Consider the following 27,207-nt stretch of genomic DNA (forward strand, 5'->3'; position numbering starts at 1 on the left):
AAGACTTCTTCTTGAATATGTGGATGACGACGACAATGATAATAGTAGTAATACACATAATAAAAGTGAAAATGTGTTTGTGTTTAAGTGGCAGGGGTGTCCACTTACACAGCCTCCCGCCTCCGCAAATAACTACAACCCACAGTGCTGAGGAGCCACCAAAAGCACTCCCTCCCCTGACATTGCAGATTACAGCAAGCATCCCAGGATTCCTTTCTCTCTCCATTGGTGTGTTATAGTAAGATCCTATCTAGCAAGACTTTTTATTGGAATTTGGGATAATAATATAATATAATGATGATGTTGATAATAAGAATAAGAATAACAAAGTCTCATCAAGCAAGATTTCTTTTTTGAATGGGATGATGATAATAATAATCTACATAAATAAAAATGTAATGTTCGTTTGTGGTATTCACAGAACTCAAAAACTACTGGGGCAATCGGCACCAAATTTGGACACGATACACCTAACAACCCAATGTATGTCCTTCACTCAAAAAAATGATTTTGTCATTTGGGAGTTGTAGTTGCTGGGATTTATAGTTCACCTACAATCAAGGAACATTCTGAACCCCACCAACGATGGAATTGAACCAAACTTGGCACACAGTTCTCCCATGACCAACAGAAAATACTGGAAGAGTTTAGTGGGCAGTGTCCTTTGGTTTTGGAGTTGTAGTTCACCTACATCCAGAGATCACTGTGGACTCAAACAATGATGGATCTGGACCAAACTCTACAGGAATACTCAATATACACAAATGTGAACACTGGTGGAGTTTGGGGAAAATAGAATCTTGACATTCGGGAGTTTTAATTGTTGGGATTTATAGTTCACCTGCAATCACAGAGCATTCTGAACCCCACCAATGATAGAATTGGGTGAAGCCTCCCACACAGAACCCCCATGTGGGCCACAGCAATGCGTGACAGGGGATGGCTAGTAGTAGTAATAGTAATAATAATGTCATATACTAATAATATGTCTAAGTTAGCGTTTCTCAAACTGGGGGTCGGGACCCATGGGAGGGTCGCGAGGGGGTTCTAAGATGTTGCCAAAGACTATCAGAAAAAATATATATTTCTGATGGTCTTAGGAACCCCTTTGACAGAGAAGGCGAAGATCTCTCCACCTGTCCTTCTCTTCCTTTTTGAAAACAGACAGCAAATCCTCCCATGAAAAGCCCTCCTCCGCTGTGATTGATTGGCCTCTCAGCCAAGGGGAAGGCTGTTTCTGAGACTCCAAGCAGGGAGGAGAGAGCAGGCGTGCTCAGAGCATGGCAGCATGGAGCGCATGCATGGGCAGGGGAGAGCATGCGAGGCTGGAGGAAGGCTCATGCCAGCGAGTCCCTTCAAGGAATGGGAGTTCTGTAGGGGAAGTTTAGCCAAATTCTATTGATGGTGGGATTCAGAATGCTCTTTGATTGTTGGTGAACTATAAATCCCAACAACTACAACTCCCAAATATCAAGGTCCCCAAATTCCACCACATCTGGGCAAATTGAGTATCCATGACAAGTTTGGTCCAGTTCCATCATTGTTTGAGTCCACAGTACTCTCTGGATATAGGTGAACTACAACTTCCAAACTCAAGGTCAATGCCCACCAAACCCTTTTGGTATTTTCTGTTGGTCATGGGAGTTTTGTATGTATTTAAATTTGGGCGTATCAAGTATTTGTGCTAAATTTGGTCCAGTGAATGAAAATATATCCTGCCTTTCAGATATTTACATTACGAATCATAACAGTAGCCAAATTACAGTTACGAAGTAGCAATGAAAATAATGTTATGGTTGGGGGTCACCACCACATGAGGACCTGTATTAAGGGGTCATGGCATTAGGAAGAAACACTGTTCTAACTGAAGAAGACTTCTTGAATATAGGGATAATGTCTGATCCCACAAGATTTGAAAGTGTGCATAATGACGATAATAATGATGATGATGCTGATAGGAATTGTGGGAGTTGAAGTCCCAGGCTTGATCTACACTATAGAATTGACCCAGATTCTTCCGCTTTAACTGCCATTGCTCAATATGATGGCATTCTGAGATTTAGTCATACAAGGTCTTTAGATCTCTCTGCCAATGCCGCACCAAGCCACAATGCTTGGTGAGGCACATTATTAATAAGTCTGATGCGATATCATTAATAATTTTCTATTAATAATTATAATAAATAATTTATAATCAATTATAATCAATAATATAATTGATGCAATATTATTAATATGTATGATGCAGCAAGACTTTTGGAAAGTGTTAGAAAAATAAGAGCATTATGCATGTATGCATTCTATGTATTGCACATCCACGCGACGGTGCCAGAGTGGCACCGCCGCTGGCCACATCACCTTGGAGGTGTCTATGGACAACACCGGCTCTTCAATCCAATGCATGAAGTAAATGCTATTCACTAATATCTAATTAGCAGTGACAAACTACAAATCCATTATTAATTATAATATTAATTAATTAATACATTATAACCAATAATTATAATTGATGCAATATTATTGATATGTCTGATGCAGCAAGACTTTTGGAAAGTGTTAGAAAAATAAGAGCATTATGCATGTATGCATTCTATGTATTGCACATCCATGCGACTGTGCCAGAGCAGGGAAGCAAACTACAACTCCATTAATAATAATAATAATAATAATAATAATAATAATAATAATAAATGAATTAATAATACATTATAATCAATAATTATAATTGATGCAATGTTATTAATATGTCTGATGCAGCAAGACTTCTGGAAAGTGTTAGAAAAATAAGAGCATTGTGTATGTTAATAATATAATGTAATATAATATACTGTATATGCATATAATATTTATAATATTATAATGTAATGCAATATACTACTACTACTGCTACTAATATGATATTATAATATATTTATATTACATGTAATATTACTAATAATATTACAATATAATGGTATAATACAACATAGTAATATTTAATACTGATATTATACTATGCTAATAATATATTGTATGTATATATATCTTGTAAGCTGCTCTGAGTCCCCTTCGGGGTGAGAAGGGCAGCATATAAATGTTGTAAATAAATAAATAAATAAAATATGCATGCATTCTATGTGTTGCACATCCGTGCGACGGTGCCAAAGCAGGGAGGCAAACTACAAATCCATTATTAATTATTATAATAATTAATTAATAATACATTATAATCAATAATTACAATTGATGCAATATTATTAATACATCTGATGCAGCAAGACTTCTGGAAAGTGTTAGAAAAATAAGAGCATTATGCATGCATGCATTCTATGTATTGCACATCCACGCGATGGTGCCAAAGCAGAGAAGCAAACTACAAATCCATTATAATCAATAATTATAATTGATGCAATATTATTAATACGTCTGATGCAACAGAACTTCTGCAAAGGGTTAGAAAAATAAGAGCATTATGCATGGATGCATTCTATGTATTGCACATCCATGCGACGGTGCCAAAGCAGGGAGGCAAACTACAAATCCATTATAATCAATAATTATATTTGGCGCAATATTATTAATACGTCTGATGCAGCAGAACTTCTGGAAAGTGTTAGAAAAATAAGAGCATTATGCATGGATGCATTCTATGTATCGCACATCCACGCGACGGTGCCAAAGCAGGGAGGCAAACTACAAATCCATTATTAATTATCATTATAATTAATTAATAATACATTATAATCAATAATTATAATTGATGCAATGTTATTAATACGTTTGATACAGCAAGACTTCTGAAAAGTGTTAGAAAAATAAGAGTATTGTGTATGCATGCGTTTTATGTGTTGCACATCCGTGCGACGGTGCCAAAGCAGGGAGGCAAACTACAAATCTATTATTAATTATAATAAATAATAAATTATAATCAATAATTATAATTGATGCAATGTTATTAATACGTCTGATGCAGCAAGACTTCTGGAATGTGTTAGAAAAATAAGAGCATTATGGTTGCATGCATTCTATGTGTTGCACATCCGTGCGATGGTGCCAAAGCAGGGAGCAAACTACAAATCCCCTTTTTTGCAAAAATAGCAAAGTTTGGGTTGCTGGCTCTTTGGGAAGAGGCCTGAGGGCCTATTTCCCCCCTTCCGTCCTTCCTTCTTTCCTTTCTTCTCCTCTCCTTGCCCCCCTTTTGCCACATCAGAGCTGCTCAAATTTGACATACAGCAGGGGGAAAAAAGCAAAGCAAAGAAAAAGCAACCCGGCTGACTCTGCTACAAATCAAAGGCCTGTCATAAAAGTATTCCAAATTTCAAAACCATTCCAAAATAACTCTGCCGCCGCCGCCATTGAGGCACAAATGGAAGCCAGATGTTTGCAGGGCGGAAAAAACGCCGGATTGGGTTTCAGGAGAGGGCTTGTTAAACTAAAAAACATACACACGCACGCCGGCAAGGCTTCTCCTTCTCTTCCTTCCCTTCTTCCCTCCGTGGAGCTTTCCCTGGGTCCAAAAGGATTCGGTTCCCATGTTCCCCATAGCCTTCACAAGGATGGGAGATGTAGTTTCCGAAGGATTTCCAAAAAGGGGGTGTTGGTGTTGAAAATCTCATAGAAACACAGGGCCCCATCTGTCCAATTTTGCAAAGGTTTGCCACCAGTACAGTCTACGGAGTCCTGGGATTTGTAGTTTGACAAGCAGAGAAGGCAATAGGCTCTTGGCATTCTATAACTCTATTTAATCCTGGGATGTGTAGTTTGACAAGCAGAGAAAGCAATAGGCCCCTGACCTGCTATGGAGTCCTGGGATTTATAGTTTGACAAACAGAAAAGGCAATAGGCTTTTGGCATTCTATAACTCCAATCTATTTAATCCTGGGATTTGTAGTTTGACAAGCAGAGAAAGCAATAGGCTCTTGGCCTTCTATAACTCCAGTCTATTTAATCCTGGGATTTGTTGTTTAATAAGCAGAGAAGGCAGAAGCTCGTAACCTGGTATGTTTCCAATCTATGGAGTCCTGGGATTAGTAGTTTGACAGGCAGAGAAGGCAATAAGTTAATAGCTTGTGATAGTTCCAGTCTACAGAGTCTTGGAATTTATAGTTTGACAGGCAGAGAAGGCAATAGGCTCCTGGCCTGCTATGAATGCAGTCTACGGAGTCTTGGGATTTGTAGTTTGACAACTAGAAAAGGCAATAAGATCCCGACCTGCTATTACTCCAGTCTACGGAGTCCTGGGATTTGTAGTTTGACAACTAGAAAAGGCAATAAGCTCCCGACCTGCTATTACTCCAGTCTACGGAGTCCTGGGATTTGTAGTTTGACAAGCAGAGAAGGCAACAGGCTCCTTGCCTGCTTTGGTTCCAGTCTATGGAGTCTTGGGAATTGTAGTCCACCACTCTTGGGCAGAGAAGGCAATAAACTGCCAATCTGGCATGGTTCCAGTCCATGGAATCCTGGGATGTGTAGTTTGTCCCTTTTTCAAGGGCAGAGAAGACCTTGCAGTACTACAACTTCCAGGATGGTACCACACAGAGCTAGGGCATTCATCTGTGTAGAGATGGTTCTGTGCCATCCATTCCCTAGCATAGCCTGCTTTAAAGTTTGGACTAGAACTCAGGGCGGATTGTCTGTTGGGCCCACAAACAAAGGAGCAGCTTATGGTATGTGTGTGTGTGTGTATGCTTCAAAAAGAAAACATACTTATTTTTGGATCCAAAAGTCAATGGTATCGAGAAACGTTGGCAATTCAGTTATGCGCAATAGCGCTATTCAACATTACGGGATCATAACAGTTTTTAAGTGATTTTAATTGACTGGCATATTTACTTGTATTTTAATTTTAATATGTTTTGTTGGGGTTGGGGCTTGTTTTAGCGTTGTGTGACACTATAGTACTTGGCCAAGGGAATATGAATAAATAGTAATAACATCAATAGCGCTATTGCACATTACGGGATAGTAACTCAGTGATAACCAGTGTTATCTCTTCTCCTGAAAATTGCACCAAAGCGATATTCGGTTGTGGCAAGTGTGCCGAAAACAGTACGTTCACCACATTGCGATGCCGACGTTGCGATATTACGGCACTTCCAACAATGTGTTTTCTCAATATCACGATGAAAAATCAACTCAGTGATAACCCAGCATTATCTCATCTCCTGAAAATGGCACCAAAGCACTATTTGGTTGTGGCAGATGTGCTGTAAATAGTACTTTTGCCACATTGCAAGTGCGCTGTTGCGATATTACGACATTCCCAACAATGTGTTTTCGCAATATTACGATGAAAGGATGAATGTGGGATTTTGGAGTGGCTTTTAGGATGGCAGATAGGTTTGGGATTTGCAAGGTGCGCAAATATGTGCCTCAATTTCTTGTGGTAATTTCGTTTATTTTCTCCGCAAAAATAGGTGACAGTTTGAGTCCGAGCCGCAGTTCGGGGAAGAGGAAGAAGAAGCAGCGGCGAAATCGCACCACGTTCAACAGCAGCCAGCTCCAGGCCCTGGAGAGGGTCTTCGAAAGGACGCATTACCCGGACGCCTTTGTGCGTGAGGAGCTGGCGCGGCGGGTGAGCCTCAGTGAGGCACGGGTGCAGGTGAGCACAGATCAGGGGCCCATGATCGATCCATCAATCGATGCCGCTTTTCCTCTCGCTGTTAGAGACCCTAAATTGGTTCTTCTTAGATCCATATCTTCTTAGATTCTTGTACCTGCAGACTCTGCGCTTAACCACAACCTTTGAACTTAACCACAACACAACTACTTCCTATGTATGTGCAAGTGAGCACAGATCAGAGGCCCATGATCGATCCATCGATCGATGCCGCTTTTCCTCTCACTGTTAGAGACCCTAAATTGGGTCTTCTTAGATCCACATCATGGGAACACGTAAGGAAGGAGACAGTCCCAAAAAAGATAAAAAAACAAGGTTTATTTTAGTTTCTTCATGAAGAAGACGGACAGCCTGGCAGCATACACAGATGCTACCCTTCAAGTGACTGCCGCGCCCCTCCTCTTTTTCTGCTGACTTTTATACTCAAGTAATAGGTCATGGAAAGTACTCTCTTTCCAGCCCCTCTCCCTTGACCTTTTGATGGAAAGTACCTTCTTGTACCTGCAGATTCTGCGCTTAACCACAACCTTTGAGCTTAACCACAACACAACTACTTCCTATGTAGGCTTGAACTTTGTATGACTTCGACATGTCACATCTTGTTTCTTAAAAACATTTTCTTCCATGTTGCTCCTTTTCTACAGAGAAAGGACATGTTTCTCTTTTGCTGTTAATTTCATTCAAAGCCCTTTGCTTAGCATTTGAAATTTCACTCAAAGACCCTTTCATCGCAACAAGGACAGAAGTAAGATACTTTGAACACAATGAAATGCAGAGATACGGAATGGGTAATCCCTGGCTCGACAACAGTCCATGTGAGAAAGATCTTGGGAGTCTTTGTGGAGACCACATTGAACATGAGCCCAGAGTGTGAAGCAGCAGCTCAAAAAGCCAATGGGATTTTGGGCTGCATCCAAAGGAGTCTTGTGTCTAGATCAGCCCATTGGACTGGATGGCCTTCAGGGGTCCCTTCCGACTCTAGGTTTCTATCTAGTCCTATTTCTCACGCACCTTATAATGTCTGTGAGGTTGGATGTCCGTCTCTCAGGAGGGATTGGGTTCTGTTTTTCTATAGCCCTATTTCTCATGCACCTTATAATGTGCAACCCCCTTCTGCCATAAAGGATTAGGATTCTATAGCTCTCCTTCTTGTGAACCATCCAGGAATACTTTGTGCTTTTCCTACATGGCATGGGTTGAACTAGATGGTCATATGGTCACTTCCAACTCTATGATTCTTTGATTCTTTATGACTTAGAACCCTCGTGAAATTTTCCTCCTTTCCCAAAAAATTGCACATTTTCTCCTCTCCTGAATAATGTGCAATTGCGCCATTGCGCAATAGCGCTCTTCGGCTTTAAGGGATTAAAAACCCATTGATAACCCAAACTTTTTAAAAATGGCATGAGAGCAATATTAAAAATTGCATATTTTCCTCCTCTCCTGAATAATTTGCAACTGCGCAATTGCACTCTTCAGCTTTACAGGATTAAAAACCCACTGATAACCCAAACTTTAAAAAAATGGAATGAGAGCCCTCTTAAAAACTGCACATTTTTCTCCTCTCCCAAAAACTTTGCAATTGCACTATTCCACAACAGCACTCGTCGGCTTTATGGGATTAAAAACCCATTGATAACCTTTCAAAAATGGCATGAGAGCAGTATTAAAAACTGCACATTTTTCTCCTCTCCTGAAAACTTTGCAATTGCTCAACTGCGCAATATAGCATTTAAAGACCAACGGATAAACCAGTCTTTCAAAAATGGCACTATTTGGTGTTACTGGACCACATCTCAGAGGGTTGAGACCCATTGAAAATACAGCTTTATCGGCAGTCCACCAAACTGTGCAGTAGCACAATTTGGCTTTGCAGGATCGTAACTCAGATGGCTTCACACTACTGAAAGCCCAGTTTTTCTGAAAATGGCATAATAGCACGATTCGATATTTGCGGTTTGTAAATCGAATGCTTTAAAGAAAGCTATTGCAAATGTAGTGTTTTTTTCTTTTCCTGAAAAGGCGCACTAGAGGTATTTCGGCATTACGGGATCATGACTCCGATGCCTTGAATCCAACTTGTGTCTTACCTGAATCGTAACTCAACAGAATCATAACTCAAGTGGCTTAAAGCTTTCCCATCCTGATATTTGAGCAATCACACTATCAGGCCTTGTGGAATCCTCTCACAGTCTTAAGTATTGGAATTGCAGGATTTTTTATATGCGGAAGCAAGCTGGCTGTATAATATTATTGTTGTTTTGATAATCACAGAAGTCGGCAGCTTTATGTATAGTTTCTTTTTCGCTCTCCCTCCCAGGTTTGGTTCCAGAACCGAAGGGCCAAGTTCCGGCGCAATGAGCGGGCCATGCTGGCCAACCGGTCAGCCTCCCTACTCAAGTCCTACAACCAAGACGCAGCCATAGAGCAGCCCATGGCTCCCCGGCCCACCACCCTCGGCCCCGACTATCTTTCCTGGTCCACCAACTCTCCATACAGGTAGGTCCCAGCCTCCTCTTCTTCCAGCCCCCTTGGGCAGAGGAAGCTCAAGGCCATCCAAAACTACAACTCCTGGGATCCCATAGCATTGAACCATGGTGGTGAAAGTGGCGCAAAACTGCATATATACACACTTCTGAAGGACTGAATGCCCTTGGGGGGTCTCTTCTAATGCTTTCCTTCCGGTTCCACCACAGACTCCTCCCCTGAGCTGTTATTTGCCTTCATCTCCTCTTATTCTTCCTATTCTTCCTCTGGCCTTGGATTTCAGCTCTGTGTTGCCAGTGGCCGTTGCTGCTTCCTCTTCTGTCTTCCACTTCCTCCCCTTCCCCTTCCTCTGCTTCTTACTCCTGCTTTTCCTCCCCTTCCTCTTCTGCTTTTCCCCCTTCCTCCCTTTCTGTTCCACTTCATTCTCCTCTTTCCCTTCCCTTCCCCTCCCCTTCTTCCTCTTCTTCCCCTTCCTCTTCCGCTTCTTCCTTTTCCTCCCTTTCCTCTTCCACTTCTTCCTCTTCCTTCCCTTTATCTTCTGCTTCTTCCTCTTCTTCCCCTTTCTCTTCCACTTCTTCCTCTTCCTCCCCTTCTTCTGCTTCTTCCCGTTCTGCTTTCTCCTCTTCCCTTCATCTTCTGCTTCCTCTTCTTCCTCACCTTCCTGTTCTGTATCTTCCCCTTCCTCCTCTTCCTGTTCCACTTCTTCCTGTTTCTCCCATTCTTCTTCCTCTTCTGCTCCTTCCCTTCTCCCCTTCCCTTTCTTTTCCTCATCCTCCCCTTCCCACTTCTTCCCCTTCCTCTTCTTCTTTCCTTCCTCTTCTGCTTCTTCCTCCTCCTTCCCTTTCCTCTTCCTCGCTTTCCTCCTCATCCTCCTTTTTCTCGTTCTCCTCCTTCTCCTTTTCCTCTGGTGTGGCCAATACATTTCCTCCAAGCAGCTGCTAGGGAGACTGTATTTCTGGAGTGGGGAAGTGGGGGGTGCAGCACTTTTCACGCGACACCCTGTAGCTTGTGCATCCCGACATTGCATTTGGAAGGCTGTGTAGTGGAGTCCTGGCAGCTCACCCTGTCTTCTTTCCTTTCTGTCTCTCTCTCTCTCACTCTTGCAGCAACACGGTGCCCTCCTACAGCTCCAGCCCCTCTGCCGCCCCTCCGGCCCAAGGGGTCAACATGGCCAACAGCATCGCCAGCCTCCGCCTTAAAGCCAAAGAGTTCAGCCTCCATCAGAACCAGGTGCCCACCGTGAACTGAGAGAGTGGGGATGCCCCAGATCACCAACCCGACGCCCCCCGCCCCAAAAAAGACCTCCGACGGACCTTCTGAAACTGCAGATTTAGCACCCCTTTTCATGAAACATCTCTACCAACTCATTTGGGGATATTTGCAACTTTTTCAGGCCCTATTTTGGAACTAGGGAGCAGGAGTTCTCCCATTTTCATCCTCTGGACATTTTAGACGACAACTCCCAGCATTCTTGGCCAGGGCAGAATTCTAAGTGCCACACCACTCTAAGAATCCCAGGATTGTGATTACGCAGCAAGCTCTTCTTTATGGGGTTTCCCATCCATGATGATGGCGCAGAAATGCGATCAAACTCCAGAGACATGCCTTGCAAAGATGGTGCAAATCCAGGAACATACTGGTGCATTACAGAACAGTGCAGCATGCTGCTGTTGCGCTATGGCGCCTCACGCAGTCATTGTGCCTCACTCAGTCATAACAACATGCTGCCTCCCTTGGTTATTTCACTACCGTGCATCACTCAATCATTGCAACATGGTGCAGCCATCTGTTATTGCACTACAGTGAAATACTCTATCATTGCAACACGGTGCAACATGGTGTTTTTGCACTATGGTACATTACTCCATCATTGCAACATGGTGCAGCCCTGTATTATTGTACTATTGTGAAATATTCAATTGTTGCAACATGGCACAGCCCTGTGTTATTGCACAGCATTGCATCACTCAGTCATTGCAACATGGTACCTCCCTTTGTTATTGCACAAAAGTGCATCCCCCAATCATCGCAACATCATGCAGCCCTGTTATTTCACAGGAATGCATCCCTCAATCATTGCAACATGGCGCAACCCTGTGTTATTTCACTGCATGGCATCACTCAATCCTTGCAACACCATGCCTCCCTTGGTTATTTCACAGGAGTGCATACTTCAATCATTGCAACATGGTGCAGCCCTGTGTAATTGCATTACAGTGCGTCACTCAATCATTGCAACATGGTGAAGCCCTGTGTTATTGTATTATTGTGCATCACTCAATCACTGCAACATAGCACTTCACATTGCTATTGTGCTATGGTGCATCAATCAGTCATTGTGTTATGATGCACTGCTCTGACATTGTGACATAGCCAACCGCTCGGCTGCCACTGTGCTATGATGCATCAACTCACCATTGCAAAATGACACACTATTGCACAAAACTCCTCTGATTCATTTCTTTGGGCCCTGGAAAGACTCCCCCCCAACCCAAACCCTCTGTACTTTGAACTACAAATCTCTTTTGAAAAGACAATGGAGCTTGGGAAGACAGAGGAGACAGGGACCTGGATCCCAACAGAACCACATCAGGAAACGGATCTGGAAATACCTGCCAAGAGATGACCCAAGAACTGCATGAATGGTCAAACGTAAACCAGATTGATGCGCAATAGGTCTGCAGGACCTGCGACAAGGGACGCTTTTCCCAGCTGCAGGCATGCCTCTATCCAAGGCTTGTCTTCAGAGCCAAAACAATAGGGATTGCATTTTGATTGCCCCATGAATGCGACCTGGATCTCTGCCTGATTTGGGGGAAAATATGTGATAACGACAGACTTCCCAAAGGCCAGAATGATGTGCTGTATTGGGAGTCCAAGGAGCGTAGAGTTGGAAGGGGTCCCAAAGGGTCATCTAGTCCAACCTCATGCAAAAATAGTATTATCATTTTAGAAGGTGATGCCAACATCCCCCAAACGGTCTAGATCAGGTATGAGCAAACTTGAGCCCTCCAGGTGCTTTGGACTACAACTCCTACCATTCCTAACAGCCTCAGGCCCCTTAAGCGGCTGAGGAGGAAAAGGAAGGGGTCTGAGGCTGTTAGGAATGGTGGGAGTTGTAGTCCAAAGCACCTGGAAGGCCCAAGTTTACCCATGCCTACTCTAGAAGCATTAATTGAGATGGGGGGGGGAGGATATCTGTAGGGTCCTCAAAACCACTGGTTTTTGCTCAAACTGTCAAAGCAGTCCACCCACTTGTGCCTTGCATGCCCACATCACAAGTGCCTTTCCTGATCAGAAAAAGAGAATATTTCCTATTTTGGGGGGATTGTTTCAAAGGGTAAAAAGTTCAGAGGAAGCGGACTGTCCTTCCTGCTCACTCAGGTTGCATCTACACTGGGGAATCAATGCAGTTTCATACCACATGGCTCAATGGGACTGGTGTTGCGGCTTCCCAAGGCCTCGAAGCCTCCTTTTGCTGCCTCCCATGAGCTCTCAAACTATGGTTTCAAACTGTGTTAACTCCACAGTGTAGATGCATCCTCACCATTTCGTTCTGCGTTCAGTCAATCCGATGTTTTATCTCTTTCAATCCCACATTACACTTGTATTTAAAGACGTGTTTCGAAACGTGCGCTTCCTTCCCCTTAACCCCTCCGAGAAGGCATACCTCTGAATGTATTTTCTCCCCAAAATACATATTTTGTTTTGGTTTTGAAACACAGTTTGTTTGGTGTCTGTTTGTATAGAGTGATGCTGGAGGATCCCTATAGAAATTGCAGTGGGAGACGCCTTATCATGGGTTACCACCAGGTGGCAGTGGCACACCATTGAAAAGTTTGCCTACAGAGAATGCCTCTTCCGCCTTACCATGAGTTACCACTAGGTGGCAGTGGTGCACCATTGAAAACACACTGAAAAGTTTGTCCAAGTTTGTATGAAAACTGGCCAAATCAAGGCCAGGAAACACATTTCACAGAGATAAATGGAGAAAGAGAGACAGAACGAAAGAGGGAGGATAGGGTTAGATAAGCTAGAGAGAGAGGGGACAGACAGGTAAGTAAACATAGAGGCCTAGGGAGAAGAGATTGGATTGTGAGAGAGAAGCAAGGGAGAAAAGAGAGGCAGGCAATAGCTACGAGGGGCGTTCATTAAAGATTTCCCCTGACCCACTTCTCTTTATCACAGGATGCTGAAACTGCACATGTGAAATGATATAGGTCTCTATAGGTTACGTGCCAATGTACAACTCAGAAATGGGAACGGTCTTGATTGTACAGGTGCGCAAGTGGTGTGAGGTTCGATAATGGACCCAGTGGAATACAGAGAATACAGAACAGTCCTCGAGATAGAGATAATACAGACAAAGGGATAGACAAGTGAGAAAGAAAAGAAAGATGGATAGATGGATGTATAGATAGATGAGACTACCGATAAAGAGATAGACAGGTGAGACAGAAAATATAGAAAGATGGATGGATGGATAAATGGATGGATGGATGGATAGATAGATGGATAGACAGACAGAGATAATATAGAAAAAGGGATAAACAAATGAGATAGAAAAGAGAGATGGATGAATAAATAAATAGATAAATAGACAGATGGATAGATAGATAGATAATAAAGTGATAGCCAAGAGATAGAAAAGAGATGGATGGATGGATGGATGGATGGATGGATAGATAGATAGATAGATAGATAGATAATAAAGTGATAGCCAAGAGATAGAAAAGAGATGGATGGATGGACAGATAGATGGATGGATGGACCGACAGAGATGATATAGAAAAAGGAATAAACAAATGAGATAGAAAAGAGAGATGGATGAATGAATGAATGAATAAATAAATAGATAACAGATAGATAGATAGATAGATAGATAGATAGAGTGATAGCCAAGAGATAGAAAAGAGATGGATGGATGGACGGACAGATAAATGGATGGATGGATAGAGGGATAGATAGAGAGATGGATAGATAGATAGCTGAACAGACGGATGGATAGACAGATAAGATATAGAAAAAGGGATAATCAAATGAGATAGAATATAGAGAGATGGATGAATAAATAAATAGATACATAAATAGATAGATAGATAGACAGGCAGACAGGCAGATAGATAATAAAGTGATAGCCAAGAGATAGAAAAGAGATGGATGGATAGATAAATAGATGGATGGATGGATAGACAGACATGATATAGAAAAAGGGATAAATGAATGAGATAGAAACAAGAGATGGATGAATAAATAAATAGACAGATAAACAGATAGATAGATAGATAGATAGATAGATAGATAGATAATAGATAAAGTGATAGCCAAGAGATAGAAAAGAGATGGATAGGTGGATAGATAGATAAATGGATAGACGGATGGACGGATAGACAGACAGACAGAGATGATATAGAAAAGGGAATAAACAAATGAGAGGGAATATAGAGAGATGGATGAATAAATAAACAGATAGATAAATAGATAGATAGTTGATAGATAAACAGACAGATAGATAATAGATAAAGTGATAGCCAAGAGATAGAAAAGAGATGAGATGGATGGATAAATAGACAGAGATGGATAGATATAACAGATGTAGATAAAGGGATTTTTTTTTGTCGTGTCAGGAGTGACCTGAGAAACTGCAAGTCGCTTCTGGTGTGAGAGAATTGGCCGTCTGCAAGGACATTGCCCAGGGGACGCCCGGATGATCTGATGTTTAATCATCCTTGTGGGAGGCTTCTTTCATGTCCCTGCTTGGAGAGCTGGAGCTGATAGAGGGAGCTCATCCACCTCTCCCCGGATTTGAACTTGCGACCTGGCGGTCTTCAGGCCTGCCGGCACAGGGGTTTAACCCACTGCACCACCAGAGGCTCTGGATAAAGGGATAGACACATGAGATAGAAAAAAGATGGGATGGATAGACAAAAAAGAGATAGATTCTTCCCTGCTCACTGACGTCAAGCCACAAAGAGCCTGAATCCACACCCTGAGCGTGTCCCCATCCACAAGGCATTTTGGTTTTATTGAGGAGGAATCCACTTGTCCTTGAGGCCTCCCACGCAATCCCATGGCAGTGTGGGGTATATATATATATACAGGATGGTGCCAAAGGAGAGGGCTGTGCAAAGTCCAGGGGCAGGCGGGCGGGGGTGGGGTGGGGGTCTCATGGCCCGCGACGGAATCCGGCGAGGAGGATCTGGAGGGCCATGGAGAGGCAGGAGACCTGGGCGGCCACGTAGGCCACGGAGCGGAGGGGGGCCCGCAGGCGGAGCAGGTAGGCCGCGGTGTGTGCCAGGCGCCCCAGGAAGAAGGCCAGGAAGTGGAGGCGGGCTACAGTCGGGTCGGGGCCCAGGAAGGAGTAGGCGGCCCCCAGAAAGAGGAAGGGTGGGATGTTCTCCATGTCGTTGCGGTGGGCCCTGGAGGCGTGCATGCGTGGGGAGAGAACACAAAGGGTCATTCCAGGACAACGCAACAGGTCACAAGGACAGAATATCTCGTTAGGACATAATAATAATATTATAACATTGCAATCCAATATTATAATAGATCGCAATAACGTAAGACATCGCAATGAAGGAAGACATCACGATGGCATAATGGACTGCAATATTGTAATATTATTATGTTTATAATAGATCGCAATGACGCAATACACTGCAATGGCATAATAGATGGCAATGTTGTGTTATCATATTTATAATAGGTTGCAATGATGGAAGACATTGCAATGGCATAATGGATTACAATGATGTCATTGTTTATTTATTATTTTATAATAATAGCTTATTATAATTATTATTGATCCGATGACGTCACTGATTGCAATGATGTCATTGTTTATTATTATTTGATAATAGTTTTTTTATTATTATATTTATAATAGATCGCAATGATACAATACATTGCAATGGCCTAATAGATTGCAATGTTATGTTATCATTATATTTATAATAGATTGCAATGATGGAAGACATTGCAATGGCGTAACAGATTGCAATGTTGTAATATTATTATGTTTATAATAGTTTATTATAATTATTATTGATCCGATGATTTCACTGATTGCAATGATGTCATTGTTTATTATTATTTATTATTATTATATTTATAATAGATCACAATGACAATACATTGCAATGGCCTAATAGATTGCAATGTTGTGTTATCATTATATTTATAATACCTAGATTGCAATGATGGAAGACATTGCAATGGCGTAATGGATTGCAATGTTGTAATATTATTATGTTTATAATAGATTGCAATGACGAAATATATTGCAATGGCATAATAGATCACAATGATAACAATAGATCACAATTATGTAAGAAATCGCAGCAATGGAATAGATTGCAAAGATGCCATAGACTGCAATGATGTAACACGCTGCAATAACAGAATAGACCAGTGATGTACTCTATAGAAACAATGAAAGAGATCGCAACAATTCTATAGATTGAAACAGCTAAATCAATCGCAGTGATGTAATAATATTGCAGTGGTGTAATAGATTGTAGTAATGGAATAGATTGCCATGATGCAATAGATCACAACAAATGGAACAGACAAGTAGTAGATCACGATGACGTCATTGTTCATTATTTAAGAATAGTTTATTATTATTATTGATCCAATGATGTCATTGATTGCGATGATGTCATTGTTTATTGTTTATTATTTGATAATAATAGTTTATTATAATTATTATTGATCCGATGACATCACTGATTGCAATGGATCAATATTCACACCTAGCTCCAACAGACAAGTGTCTTTGTCCCACCCTGGCCATTCCATAGATATATAAACCCATTTTCCTAGTTCCAACAGACCTCACTACCTCTGAGGATGCTTGCCATAGATGCAGGCGAAACATCAGGAGAAAATGCCTCTAGAACATGGCCATATAGCCTGAAAAAAGCTACAACAACGCATAATAGTTTATAATAATAATAATAATTGATCCAATGGTGTCATTGATCACAATGTCATTGTTTATTGTTTATTTATTATTCGATAATAGTTTATTATTATTATTGATCCAATGTTGTCATTGATTGCAATGATGTCATTGATCGCGATGACATGATATATTGCAATACAATACATCACAATTCTGTTAGAGATTGCAATAACAGAATGGATCACAACAACAGAAGGCCATGGAAGGGAAAGAAGGGAGTTTAAAAAATGTTGGCGATAGAGAGATGGTTATGTGAAATGTATAGAAGGAGAAGAGATGCAAAACCCAAAGCGTGATAGCAATTGCGTTTGAGGCGGCAGCAGATCAAAGTCAGGCGTCTTAAGATATTTGCCGTGCAAAGAGCAAACCAAGCAAACATTTCTAAGATATGTGGGAAAAGGCATTCTTCTTGCATAGGTTTTAATGTGTTGATATAGCGAAACCCCCCTGAAAAATAGGTTGGAAAGGCGTGAGAGCAGCATGCAAGACCCAGCTGGCCCCAAACATGCCATTAATGCCAAAAGCATGCGCACGGATGGACACAAACAATCATTGCCACAGCAACATGCACACTTCCCTCCCTGTTTATGTCCAAGCGGACACCTTGGCCGTGTCCCAGAGCCGTTAATGGGAGTTTGCGTAAACAGGGGCGGCCCGCAAAACCCCCAAACCACTTCCTGCCCTCAATGCAAACCAGATCTGAGAAGGGAGAAAGCAGTATTTGTTTTGAAAAGCAGGGAGGAAAAAGGTTGCATTTCCCTGGGAATCGTCACCAGATACTTCCAGGCTGCTTAAGGGTTCAGAGGTGAAAACAGGGTCACGCATTGCCCAAAGTTCACCAGGAAGGAGGCTGCAGGGGTCTGCCTTTGCCGGAGCCAACTGGGAAGCATTCTCACACTTTTAAATTCTATTTGCAGCCATTGACATGAACCAAGTACAAAGGAGGAGGGGGGAGGAACCAGGACGTTCTCAAAGAAGCCGGATAAGTGGGACGGCAGAGGAGGAACTGGAGGATTGTCCCTATCAAACTGGGAAGACTCGCTGGAGAGTTGTCCTGGCCAAACTGGGATCATACTATCAAACTGGGTTAACTAGAGGGTCATTCCTGCCATCCTCAGGTGACTGGAGAATTGTCCCTATCAAATTGGGATAACTAATTGGAAGACCATCCACACCATACTGGAATAACTGGATGGCCATTCATATCAAACTGGGATAACTAACTGGTGGGTTGCCCCTATCAAACTGGGATAACTGGAAGATCATCCCTGGCAAACTGGGATAACTAACTGGAGGATTACCCTGCCAGACTGGGATAACTGGAGGGCCATTCATATCAAACTGGGATAACTAGAGGGCAGTTCCTACCACACTGGGATGACTGGTGGGCCATTCATACCACACTGGGATAACTGGAGGGCCCTTCATACCACATTGGTATAACTGGAGGGCTGTTCGTACAATACTGGGGTAATTGGAGGGCCGCTCATACCATACTGGGGTAACTGGAGGGCCGTTCATATCATACTGGGGTAACTGGAGGGCTGTTCATACCACACTGGGGTAACTGGAGGGCCCTTCATACCACATTGGGATAACTGGAGGGCTGTTCATACCATACTGGGATAACTGGAGGACCGTTCATATACTGGGGAAAGAGGAGGACCGTTCATATCATACTGGGGTAACTGGAGGACCGTTCATACCATACTGGGATAACTGGAAGGCCATAATAATAATAATAATAATAATAATAATAATAATAATAATACAACTGGAGTGGACTCATTGGCTTGGATAAGGATGCACAATTGCACTGTAAACATAATTTTCACCAAGGAGAAATCATGACCAACTGGGATTATCGCCTGTCAAACTGGAAGTGATAAAAATGATTTAAGGTTCCTTTTTGGAAAGAAAGGATTTGCAAGAAGCAAAGCAGGTCATCATAAGATCAAAAGGAATGCAAGCTGCGTGAGAAAGGCATTTGGAGGAGACATTCCAGAGATCCTTGCCATTCTGGAGCAGATTTAAAGTTCTAATAGAAAGGTTCTGCCTCACTTCGAGTGCATCTACACTGCAGAATTAATGCGGTTGGAGGCTACTTGATCCACCATGGAATCCTAAAGTGCGGTAACTCTGCAGTCCAGACTTGGCAGCGTGCAAGAAATCTCATGCCCATCATTGAATTAGTTTCTAGTCATTTCCTGAGCTATTTTTTCCCCTTTGGTTGGAAATGCCTTTCCCAGAAAAGGGACAGTGCTTTGAACTTCTCAATTTCAGGAACTTTTTAACAATTGCACAATCCAGGAAATAGCTAATTTCCCCCTCCAGCGTCACTTACTTGAGTCAAGAATTAACTCCTATTCAAACCAAGACAAAATCCTGACACTCAGCCATGCGAGGAGGAGTCCCCCAATTGGTCACCTCCAGACAAAAAGTCTTAAAATAGATAGATAGATAGATAGATAGATAGATAGATCTAGCTTGACAACATCCCAATAATAATTCCAAATGGAAGTCTTGATTTCACAGCACTACTAATAACAACAATGCTGCTCTGGCAGGTCTCCACTTCTGCCCTCAATGTAAGGAAAATGACTGACCTCAGGCAGCGTTCCACATCGGGGTCTTCTCTGTGATACTGCAGCCCTCCGTGTCGCAAGGCGTCCTCAGGATTGGCAAAAGCCTGGGAAGTAAAAGGAAAAATGACTGCAAGGCAAGACGTATCCCAAAGCACTGGGTTCGAAATGCCACCTCTCTGCCTTCCAGCACAATTGGTGGACCTTTGGGGTCCCTTTCCAAATGCTTCCCAGCACAAAGGTTGATCTGGATGATCTCTCGGATCCCCCTTCAATTGCTTTCCAGCCCAGTATTGGACTAGATGACCTTTGGGATTCCTTTCCAATTGCTTTCCATCCCAAGGGTTGGTATAGATGACCTTTGGGATCCATCTCCAGTAGCTTTCCTGCACAAGGGTTGGTCTAGATGACCTTTGGGATCCCTCTCCAGTAGCTTTCCTGCACAAGGGTTGGTCTAGATTACCTCTGGGATTTCTCTTCAATTGCTTTCCAGCACAAAGGCTGATCTAGATGACCTTTGGGATCCATCTCCAGTAGCTTTCCATCCCAAGGGTTGGTCTAGATGACCTTTGGGATCTCTCTCCAGTAGCTTTCCTGCACAAGGGTTGGTCTAGATTACCTCTGGGATTCCTCTTCAATTGCTTTCCAGCCCAAAGGTTGATCTAGATTACCTTTGGTATCCCTTTCCAATTGCTTTCCATCCCAAGAGTTGGTCTAGATGACCTTTGGGATCCCCCTTCAATTGCTTTCCAGCCCAAGAGTTGGTCTAGATTACCCCTGGGATCCCTCTCCAGTAGCTTTCCTGCACAAGGGTTGGTCTAGATGATCTCTGGGGTTCCTCTTCAATTGCTTTCCAGCCCAAAGGCTGATCTAGATGACCTTTGGGATCCCTTTCCAATTGCTTTCCATCCCAAAGGTTGGTCTAGATGACCTTTGGGTTTCCCTTCCAATTACTTTCCAGCACAAGGGTTGGTCTAGATGACCCTTAGGATCCCTCTCCAATAGCTTTCCTACACAAGGGTTGGTCTAGATGACCTTTGGGATCCCTTTCCAATTATTATTATTTATAAATAAACCTCAGAGTGGCTTACAAAACAATCAATTTCATACAATTTGAAACTCAAAGATATTAAGCACAGACGTTCGTCTAGGTGACCTTTGGGGGTCCCTTTCCCCAATAAGATGGTGTGTTGAGATCAGGGTTCGACTCCCCGCTCCGCTTGGAGAGTCACACTCTCTCAGAACGAAAAGGAAAGCAATAGGAAAACATTTCCTGACCAAATATTGCCCAGAAAAGCCTCCCGGAGGCTATAAATCTTGTCTTTTCATGTCTCAGGAAACACCTAATCGCTCCTCACATCAAGGATGTGGTTTCAGCTCAGGAATGCTCTTATGCCGAAGGAACTACCTGTCATAGCAATTTCAAAATGTCATATATATGAATATGGTATTTTTTCCTCCTTTCCCAACACTGGACCTATCCAAAGCGTAGAAAATTATGCTCTTTATGCCATTTGCAAGGATTTTAAGTACAGATTGTTTTGAAAGGGAAGGGACCCCCAAAGGTCATCCAGTCCTACCCTATTTCTGCAAGAAAATGTTGGGATCCCTTAAAGCCATCCAGTCTAATCCTACTTCTGCAGCAAAGAAAGACACCATCCGAACCCTCCCAAAAGATGGCATTCCAGTTAACTAAATACACTATTATTGCATTTTTTTAAATCTTCAAAATAATCTACTTTGACTTAATGTTTCCCCAAATGTCATCCAATCCAACTCTATTTCTGCAATAAATAAAGACACCATCCAAACCCTCTCAACAAATGGCCATCCAGTTATTCCCCCTTTAAAAGCTGCCTTTAAAATGTCCCGACTTGTCTTGAATTTGAAAGAATCACCTGTCCATCTGTGTTATTACAATACTGAAACACACCACAAAAACCCTCCTGACAGATGGACATCTAGTTATTATTACTATTATCATTATTCCTCTTTTCTAAGTTGCCTGATTTGGCTCCATGTTGGAAGGCATCCCTTAAAGCCATCTTCTGCAGCAAAGAAAGATACCATTCGAACCCTCCTGACAGATGGCCATCCAGTTATTCCACTTTTAAAAGCTGCCTGGTTAGCCTTGGTGTTGGAAGGGATCCTTTAAAGCTATCTAGTCCAACCCTATTTCTACAATGAAGAAAGTCACCATCCAAACCCTCCCAACAGATGGCCATCCAGTTCTTTAAAGACAGTGTTATTCCTCTTTACTAAGGCTTTTACATCTCCTGATTTGGCTCCATGTTGGAAGGGAACCTATTTCTGCAATAAAGAAATACACTATCCAAACCCTCTTGGTAGATGGCCATCCAGGTCTTTAAAGGCACCGTTATTCCACTTTTAAAAGCTGCCTGGTTGTGCTTAACGTTGGAAGGGGTCCCCAAAGGCCATCCAGCCCAAACCCATTTCTCTTATTAAGACACCAATGGTGTTGGAAGGGGTCCTCAAAGGCCATCCAGTCCACCCCTAATTAATAATAATAATAATAATAATAATAATAATAATCTTTATTTATACCCCGCCACCATCTCCCCAATGGGGACTCGGAGCGGCTTACATGGGGCCAAGCCTGGACAACATATTACAACAAGATAAAACCAGATCATAAACAATAAACAACAACATCAAAATTACATGAAAAAAATTATAAATACAGCCATACAATAATATTCCAATAAGCACAATCACAATAACAATGGGCGGGCCACATGTACAGCATAAAACGATTAAAAGACTCTAATGAGATAAAAATAGGAGCAAGTTATTTGCAGGGAACTCATAAAAGCACAGAGTTGTAAAGCTAAACTAATTTCCCTAATTAAGACAGGCCTGGGAAAACTTCAGCCCTTTGGTGTTTTGGACTTCAATTCCCACAATTCCTGACAGCCTCAGGCCCTTTTGCTTAAGCAGATGAGGAAAAGGAAAGGGCTTGAGGCTGTTAGGAATTGTGGGAATTGAAGTGCAAAACATTTGGAAGGAAGGCCAAAGTTGGCACATACCTAGTCCAAACCTCCCAGACAGATGGTTATCCAGTTGTTTAAAACACCATTATTTCTCTTTCAAAAGTTGTTCCAGTTGGGCTCAATGTCAATTCCTTTCCCTAAAAAGGATACTTAAAAGGCCAGCTTCATTTTTCCAATTGTTTACCTTTTTCCGGAGGCGCACCTGCCCGGTGATGACGGCCACAGCATACATTTTGAGGACCAAAAGAGTCCCGAAGAAGAGGAACGAGGCGAAGGCTTCATTCTCCATCCTCCTCGCTTGCTTACTTCTGGAGAAACCCGCTTCTTCCTTAAGAGGCTCGGAGAAGAGCGCAGCAGATGATATAATCTGGCAATAAAAAGGGAAAGGGGGTTGGAAGCCGCATATTCATATCCCAAACAGCCGGCACTTCTCTCTCTTCCAGGAACGAGAAACAGGACGGATGGAGAAGAGTGAAGAGTGCAAATAGATCGGACTTCTCTCTTCTTGGAAGATCAAGTTGAGCAACTTCCTTCCTAAATCAGGACATGAACCATGTTTGATATGGACAGAAGGTCAAAGAAGCCACTTTTTCATACACACACACACATACATACTAGCTGTACCCGCCACGCATTGCTGTGACAAAACTTCCCTCCCTCTTTCTTATCCTTCTTTCTTTCACTCCTTCCTTCCCTCTTTTTCTTTCTCTTGTTCTTTCATCCTTCTCTACCTGTTTCTTTTCTCGCTTCCTTTGCTCTTTGGTTTCATCCTTCCTTGTCTCTTTCCTTCCTTCCCTCCTTCTTTTGTTCCTTCTTTCGTTCCTTCTCTCCCTCCATCCCCCTTTCACTTTTTTATTTCCTTCTCTCCTTCCTTCCTTCTCTATCTTTCTTTCCTTCCTTCTCTCCTTCTTTCCCTCTTTTTCTCCTTCCTTCATTCTCTACCTTTCTTTCTTTCCTTCTCTCCTTCTCTCCCTCTTTCTCTCCCTCCTCTCCTTCATTCCTTCTCTTTCTTTCTTTCCTTCCCTCCTTCTTTCTCTCCTTCATTCCTTCTCTTTCTTTCTTTCCTTCCCTCCTTCTTTCCTTCTTTCTCTCCTTCATTCCTTCTCTTTCTTTCTTTCCTTCTTTCTCTCCTTACCTACTTCTTTCCCTCTTTCTCTCTTTCCTTCCTTCTCTACCTTCCTTTCTTTCCTCCTCTCCTTCCCTCCTTCTTTCCCTCTTTCTCTCCTTCATTCCTTCTCTATCTTTCTTTCTTTCCTTCTTTCTCTCCTTCCCTCCTTCTTTCCCTTTCTCTCCCTCCTTCTCTCCTTCATTCCTTCTCTACCCTTCTTTCTTTCCTTCCTTCTCTACTTCCCTTCTCTTCCTTTCCCTCCTTCCTTCCCCATTTCTGTGTATGTGTTTTGTGTGTGTATATGCATATATGTGTGTTTGTGTATATATATATATGTGTGTGGTTTTGCACATGCGTTGTAATTGTTTTGGGTTTTTTGGCTTTTTGAATCCCTTCTGTTATGTTTTTCAGTGTTTTTATGAGTGATGGTCACTCGTTGGCCTGAGAGGTGTCTTGTGTCCAAATCTGGTGTCAATTTGTCCAGTGGTTTTTGAGTTCTGTTAATCCCACAAACGAGCATTACATTTATATATATATATATATATATATATACACACACACACACACACACACACACACACACACACACACATACATACACACACACACACACACACACACATACATACACATATACTATATTTATTAATACTTTTTTCTGGCAATAATAATAAATAGCAAAGGGAAGCCCGTTGGCACCCATTCGTAGTTCACCCACAAGCTTATGCATTTGGTATAATTAATAAAAAGGACTTTTTCAATTTCCCGGGCCAAGCTAGTAAATAACAATAATGTAAGTAATAGCAATAATAATATATAATAATGATAACGTAAATAAATAAATGAAGAGAAAGGCAGGATAAAAATTTAAAAAAATGATGATCAGGTATATATATATATATATATACACACACACATCCATACATATATATGGAAATATAAGGATTTTCATGCATCATTTAAAAACCCAATCCCTTCAAAAGGTGTAAAGGTAACTCACCCAGACGGTAGTATCTTGCCCAAACTTTGCAAAAATGGCTCAACATTGACATTACATTGTTATTTTATTACTAAGAGGTTGCGACAGTACAGAAAAACACTCTTTCCTTTCTTTTTTGACTCTCACTCAAAAAAAAAACTACACACACAGCTGCAGAAAGGAATGTTAATTTGTTTTTCTGCAAATTATTTCCTCCCATGACGTGCACAAGGACGCAATTAAACCTCCTAGACTCAATTTACAGGAATATATATATATGCAAAATTACTGACTTACTGCTTGAGAGGGATGGCAGAGAAGTTACTTTTCCTCACTCCTTTTGAGAATGGAATGCATGCAACAGGGCCTCTCTCTGTTCAGGGGAAGGCCCAGGTGACACTCCCCCAGCAGCCAGCCAGGAGCGAGGGGGCGGGGCCTCCTGCCTCCACACAGGTAAGGATGCTGAGGACTCACCTGAAGGGCCAGGTACGCCCCCCCCCCCCCCCCATTGAGAAATTGAGGCACTTTGGCACCGCTATAAGGCCATAGAACCCTGGGGGGGGGGGGGGGTTAAGTGCCCAGCTCTTGGGAAACTATAAGGTTTTGGGAAACTAATTCCCAGGATTATACCTACCTATGTATCAATAAAGCCCAGAAATAGATATATATATATAGAGATCACGAAAGATATTGCGATCTAGCTACCAACCAACATACCTATCTATTTACCTACCTATCGATCTATCTATTTATTTACCTTCCTTCCTATCTACTTATCTATTTATCTAGCTACCTATCTACCTACCTACCTACCTATGTATTTATCTACCTATCTCTCCACCTACCTACTTGTCTATCTAGTTATCTATCTATCTATCGACCGATCTATCTATCTAACTACCTACTTATCTATTTATCTGTTCATTTATCTACCTACCTATCTATTTAACTACCTGTCTACTGATCTATGTATTTATCTATCTACCTATCTCTCTCTCTCAACCTACCTTGTTGTTGTTCATTCGTTCAGTCGTCTCCGACTCTTCGTGACCTCATGGACCAGCCTACGCCAGAGCTCCCTGTCGGCCGTCACCACCCCCAGCTCCCCCAAGGTCAGTCCAGTCACCCCAAGGATGCCATCCATCCATCCTGCCCTTGGTCGGCCCCTCTTCCTTTTGCCTTCCACTTTCCCCAGCATAATTGTCCTCTCCAGGCTTTCCTGTCTCCTCATGATGTGGCCAAAGTACTTCAACTTTGTCTCCAGTATCTTTCCCTCCAGTGAGCAGTCAGGCTTTATTTCCTGGAGGATGGACTGGTTGGATCCTCTCGCAGTCCAAGGCACTCTCAGCACTTTCCTCCAGCACCACAGCTCAAAAGCATCGATCTTCCTTCGCTCAGCCTTCCCGAAGGTCCAGCTCTCACATCCGTAGGTGACTACAGGGAATACCATGGCTCTGACTAGGCGGATCTTTGTTGCCAGTCTGATGTCTCTACTCTTCACTATTTTATCGAGACTGGACATTGCTCTCCTCCCAAGAAGTAAGCGTCTTCTGATTTCCTGGCTACAGTCTGCATCTGCAGTAATCTTTGCACCTAGAAATACAAAGTCTGTCACGGCCTCCACGGTTTCTCCCTCTATTTTCCAGTTGTCAATCATTCTTGTTGCCATAATCTTGGTTTTTTTGACGTTTAGCTGCAACCCGGCTTTTGCGCTTTCTTCTTTCACCTTGATTAGAAGGCTCCTCAGCTCCTCCTCGCTTTCGGCCATCAGAGTGGTGTCATCTGCATATCTGAGGTTGTTAATGTTTCTTCCAGCAATTTTCACCCCAGCTGTGCATTCATCCAGCCCCGCACATCGCATGATGTGTTCTGCATACAAGTTAAAAAGGTTGGGTGAGAGTATGCAGCCTTGCCGGATGCCTTTCCCAATCTTGAACCAGTCTGTTGTTCCGTGGTCAGTTCTGACTGTTGCTACTTGGTCCTTGTACAGATTCCTCAGGAGAGAGACAAGGTGGCTTGGGATGCCCATCCCACCAAGAACTTGCCACAATTTATTATGATCCACACAGTCAAAGGCTTTAGAATAGTCAATGAAGCAGAAGTAGATGTTTTTCTGAAACTCCCTGCCTTTCTCCATTATCCAGCGGATATTGGCAATCTGGTCTCTCGTTCCTCTGCCTTTTCTAAACCCAGCTTGAACATCTGGCAACTCTCGCTCCATGTATTGCTGGAGTCTTCCTTGCAGGATCTTGAGCATTACCTTACTGGCATGAGAAATAAGGGCCACTGTACGGAAGTTGGAGCAGTCTTTCGCATTTCCCTTTTTTGGTATGGGGATATAAGTTGATTTTTTCCAGTCTGATGGCCATTCTTGTGTTTTCCATATTTGCTGGCAAATGGCATGCATCACCTTGACAGCATCATCTTTTAAGATTTTAAACAGTTCAGCTGGGATCCCGTCGTCTCCTGCTGCCTT

General features: G+C 42.4%; 2 protein-coding genes across 3 annotated transcripts in view; one reads left to right on the forward strand and one right to left on the reverse strand.

Annotated features, from left to right (window-relative positions):
* PRRX2 (paired related homeobox 2) overlaps positions 1-12,805 on the forward strand; it is a 61,159-nt gene extending 48,354 nt beyond the window's left edge. The window contains exons 2-4 of the mRNA XM_067471802.1: positions 6,396-6,580; positions 8,919-9,097; positions 10,192-12,805. Of these exons, the coding sequence (XP_067327903.1) occupies positions 6,396-6,580; positions 8,919-9,097; positions 10,192-10,333 (506 nt within the window). The 3' untranslated portion in view covers positions 10,334-12,805. The remainder of the gene's footprint in view (positions 1-6,395; positions 6,581-8,918; positions 9,098-10,191) is intronic.
* Positions 12,806-15,080: 2,275 nt separating this feature from the next.
* On the reverse strand, positions 15,081-25,090 carry PTGES (prostaglandin E synthase). Of its 2 annotated transcripts, none has more exons than XM_060757769.2 (4): positions 25,029-25,090; positions 22,829-23,011; positions 19,658-19,740; positions 15,081-15,504 (listed from the first exon to the last, which is right to left on the reverse strand). In XM_060757769.2, the coding sequence occupies exons 2-4, from the start codon at positions 22,931-22,933 to the stop codon at positions 15,252-15,254; spliced, it is 441 nt and encodes a 146-aa protein (XP_060613752.2). In that variant the 5' UTR covers positions 22,934-23,011; positions 25,029-25,090; the 3' UTR covers positions 15,081-15,251. The 2 variants fall into 2 exon arrangements, with proteins under 2 accessions (XP_060613752.2, XP_067327904.1); XM_067471803.1 differs by lacking the exon at positions 25,029-25,090 and adding an exon at positions 24,753-24,831.
* Between the last annotated feature and the right edge of the window lie 2,117 nt (positions 25,091-27,207).

The sequence above is a fragment of the Anolis sagrei genome, chromosome 11 (genome assembly GCF_037176765.1).
Source record: "Anolis sagrei isolate rAnoSag1 chromosome 11, rAnoSag1.mat, whole genome shotgun sequence".
NCBI classification, from domain to species: Eukaryota; Metazoa; Chordata; class Lepidosauria; order Squamata; family Dactyloidae; genus Anolis; species Anolis sagrei.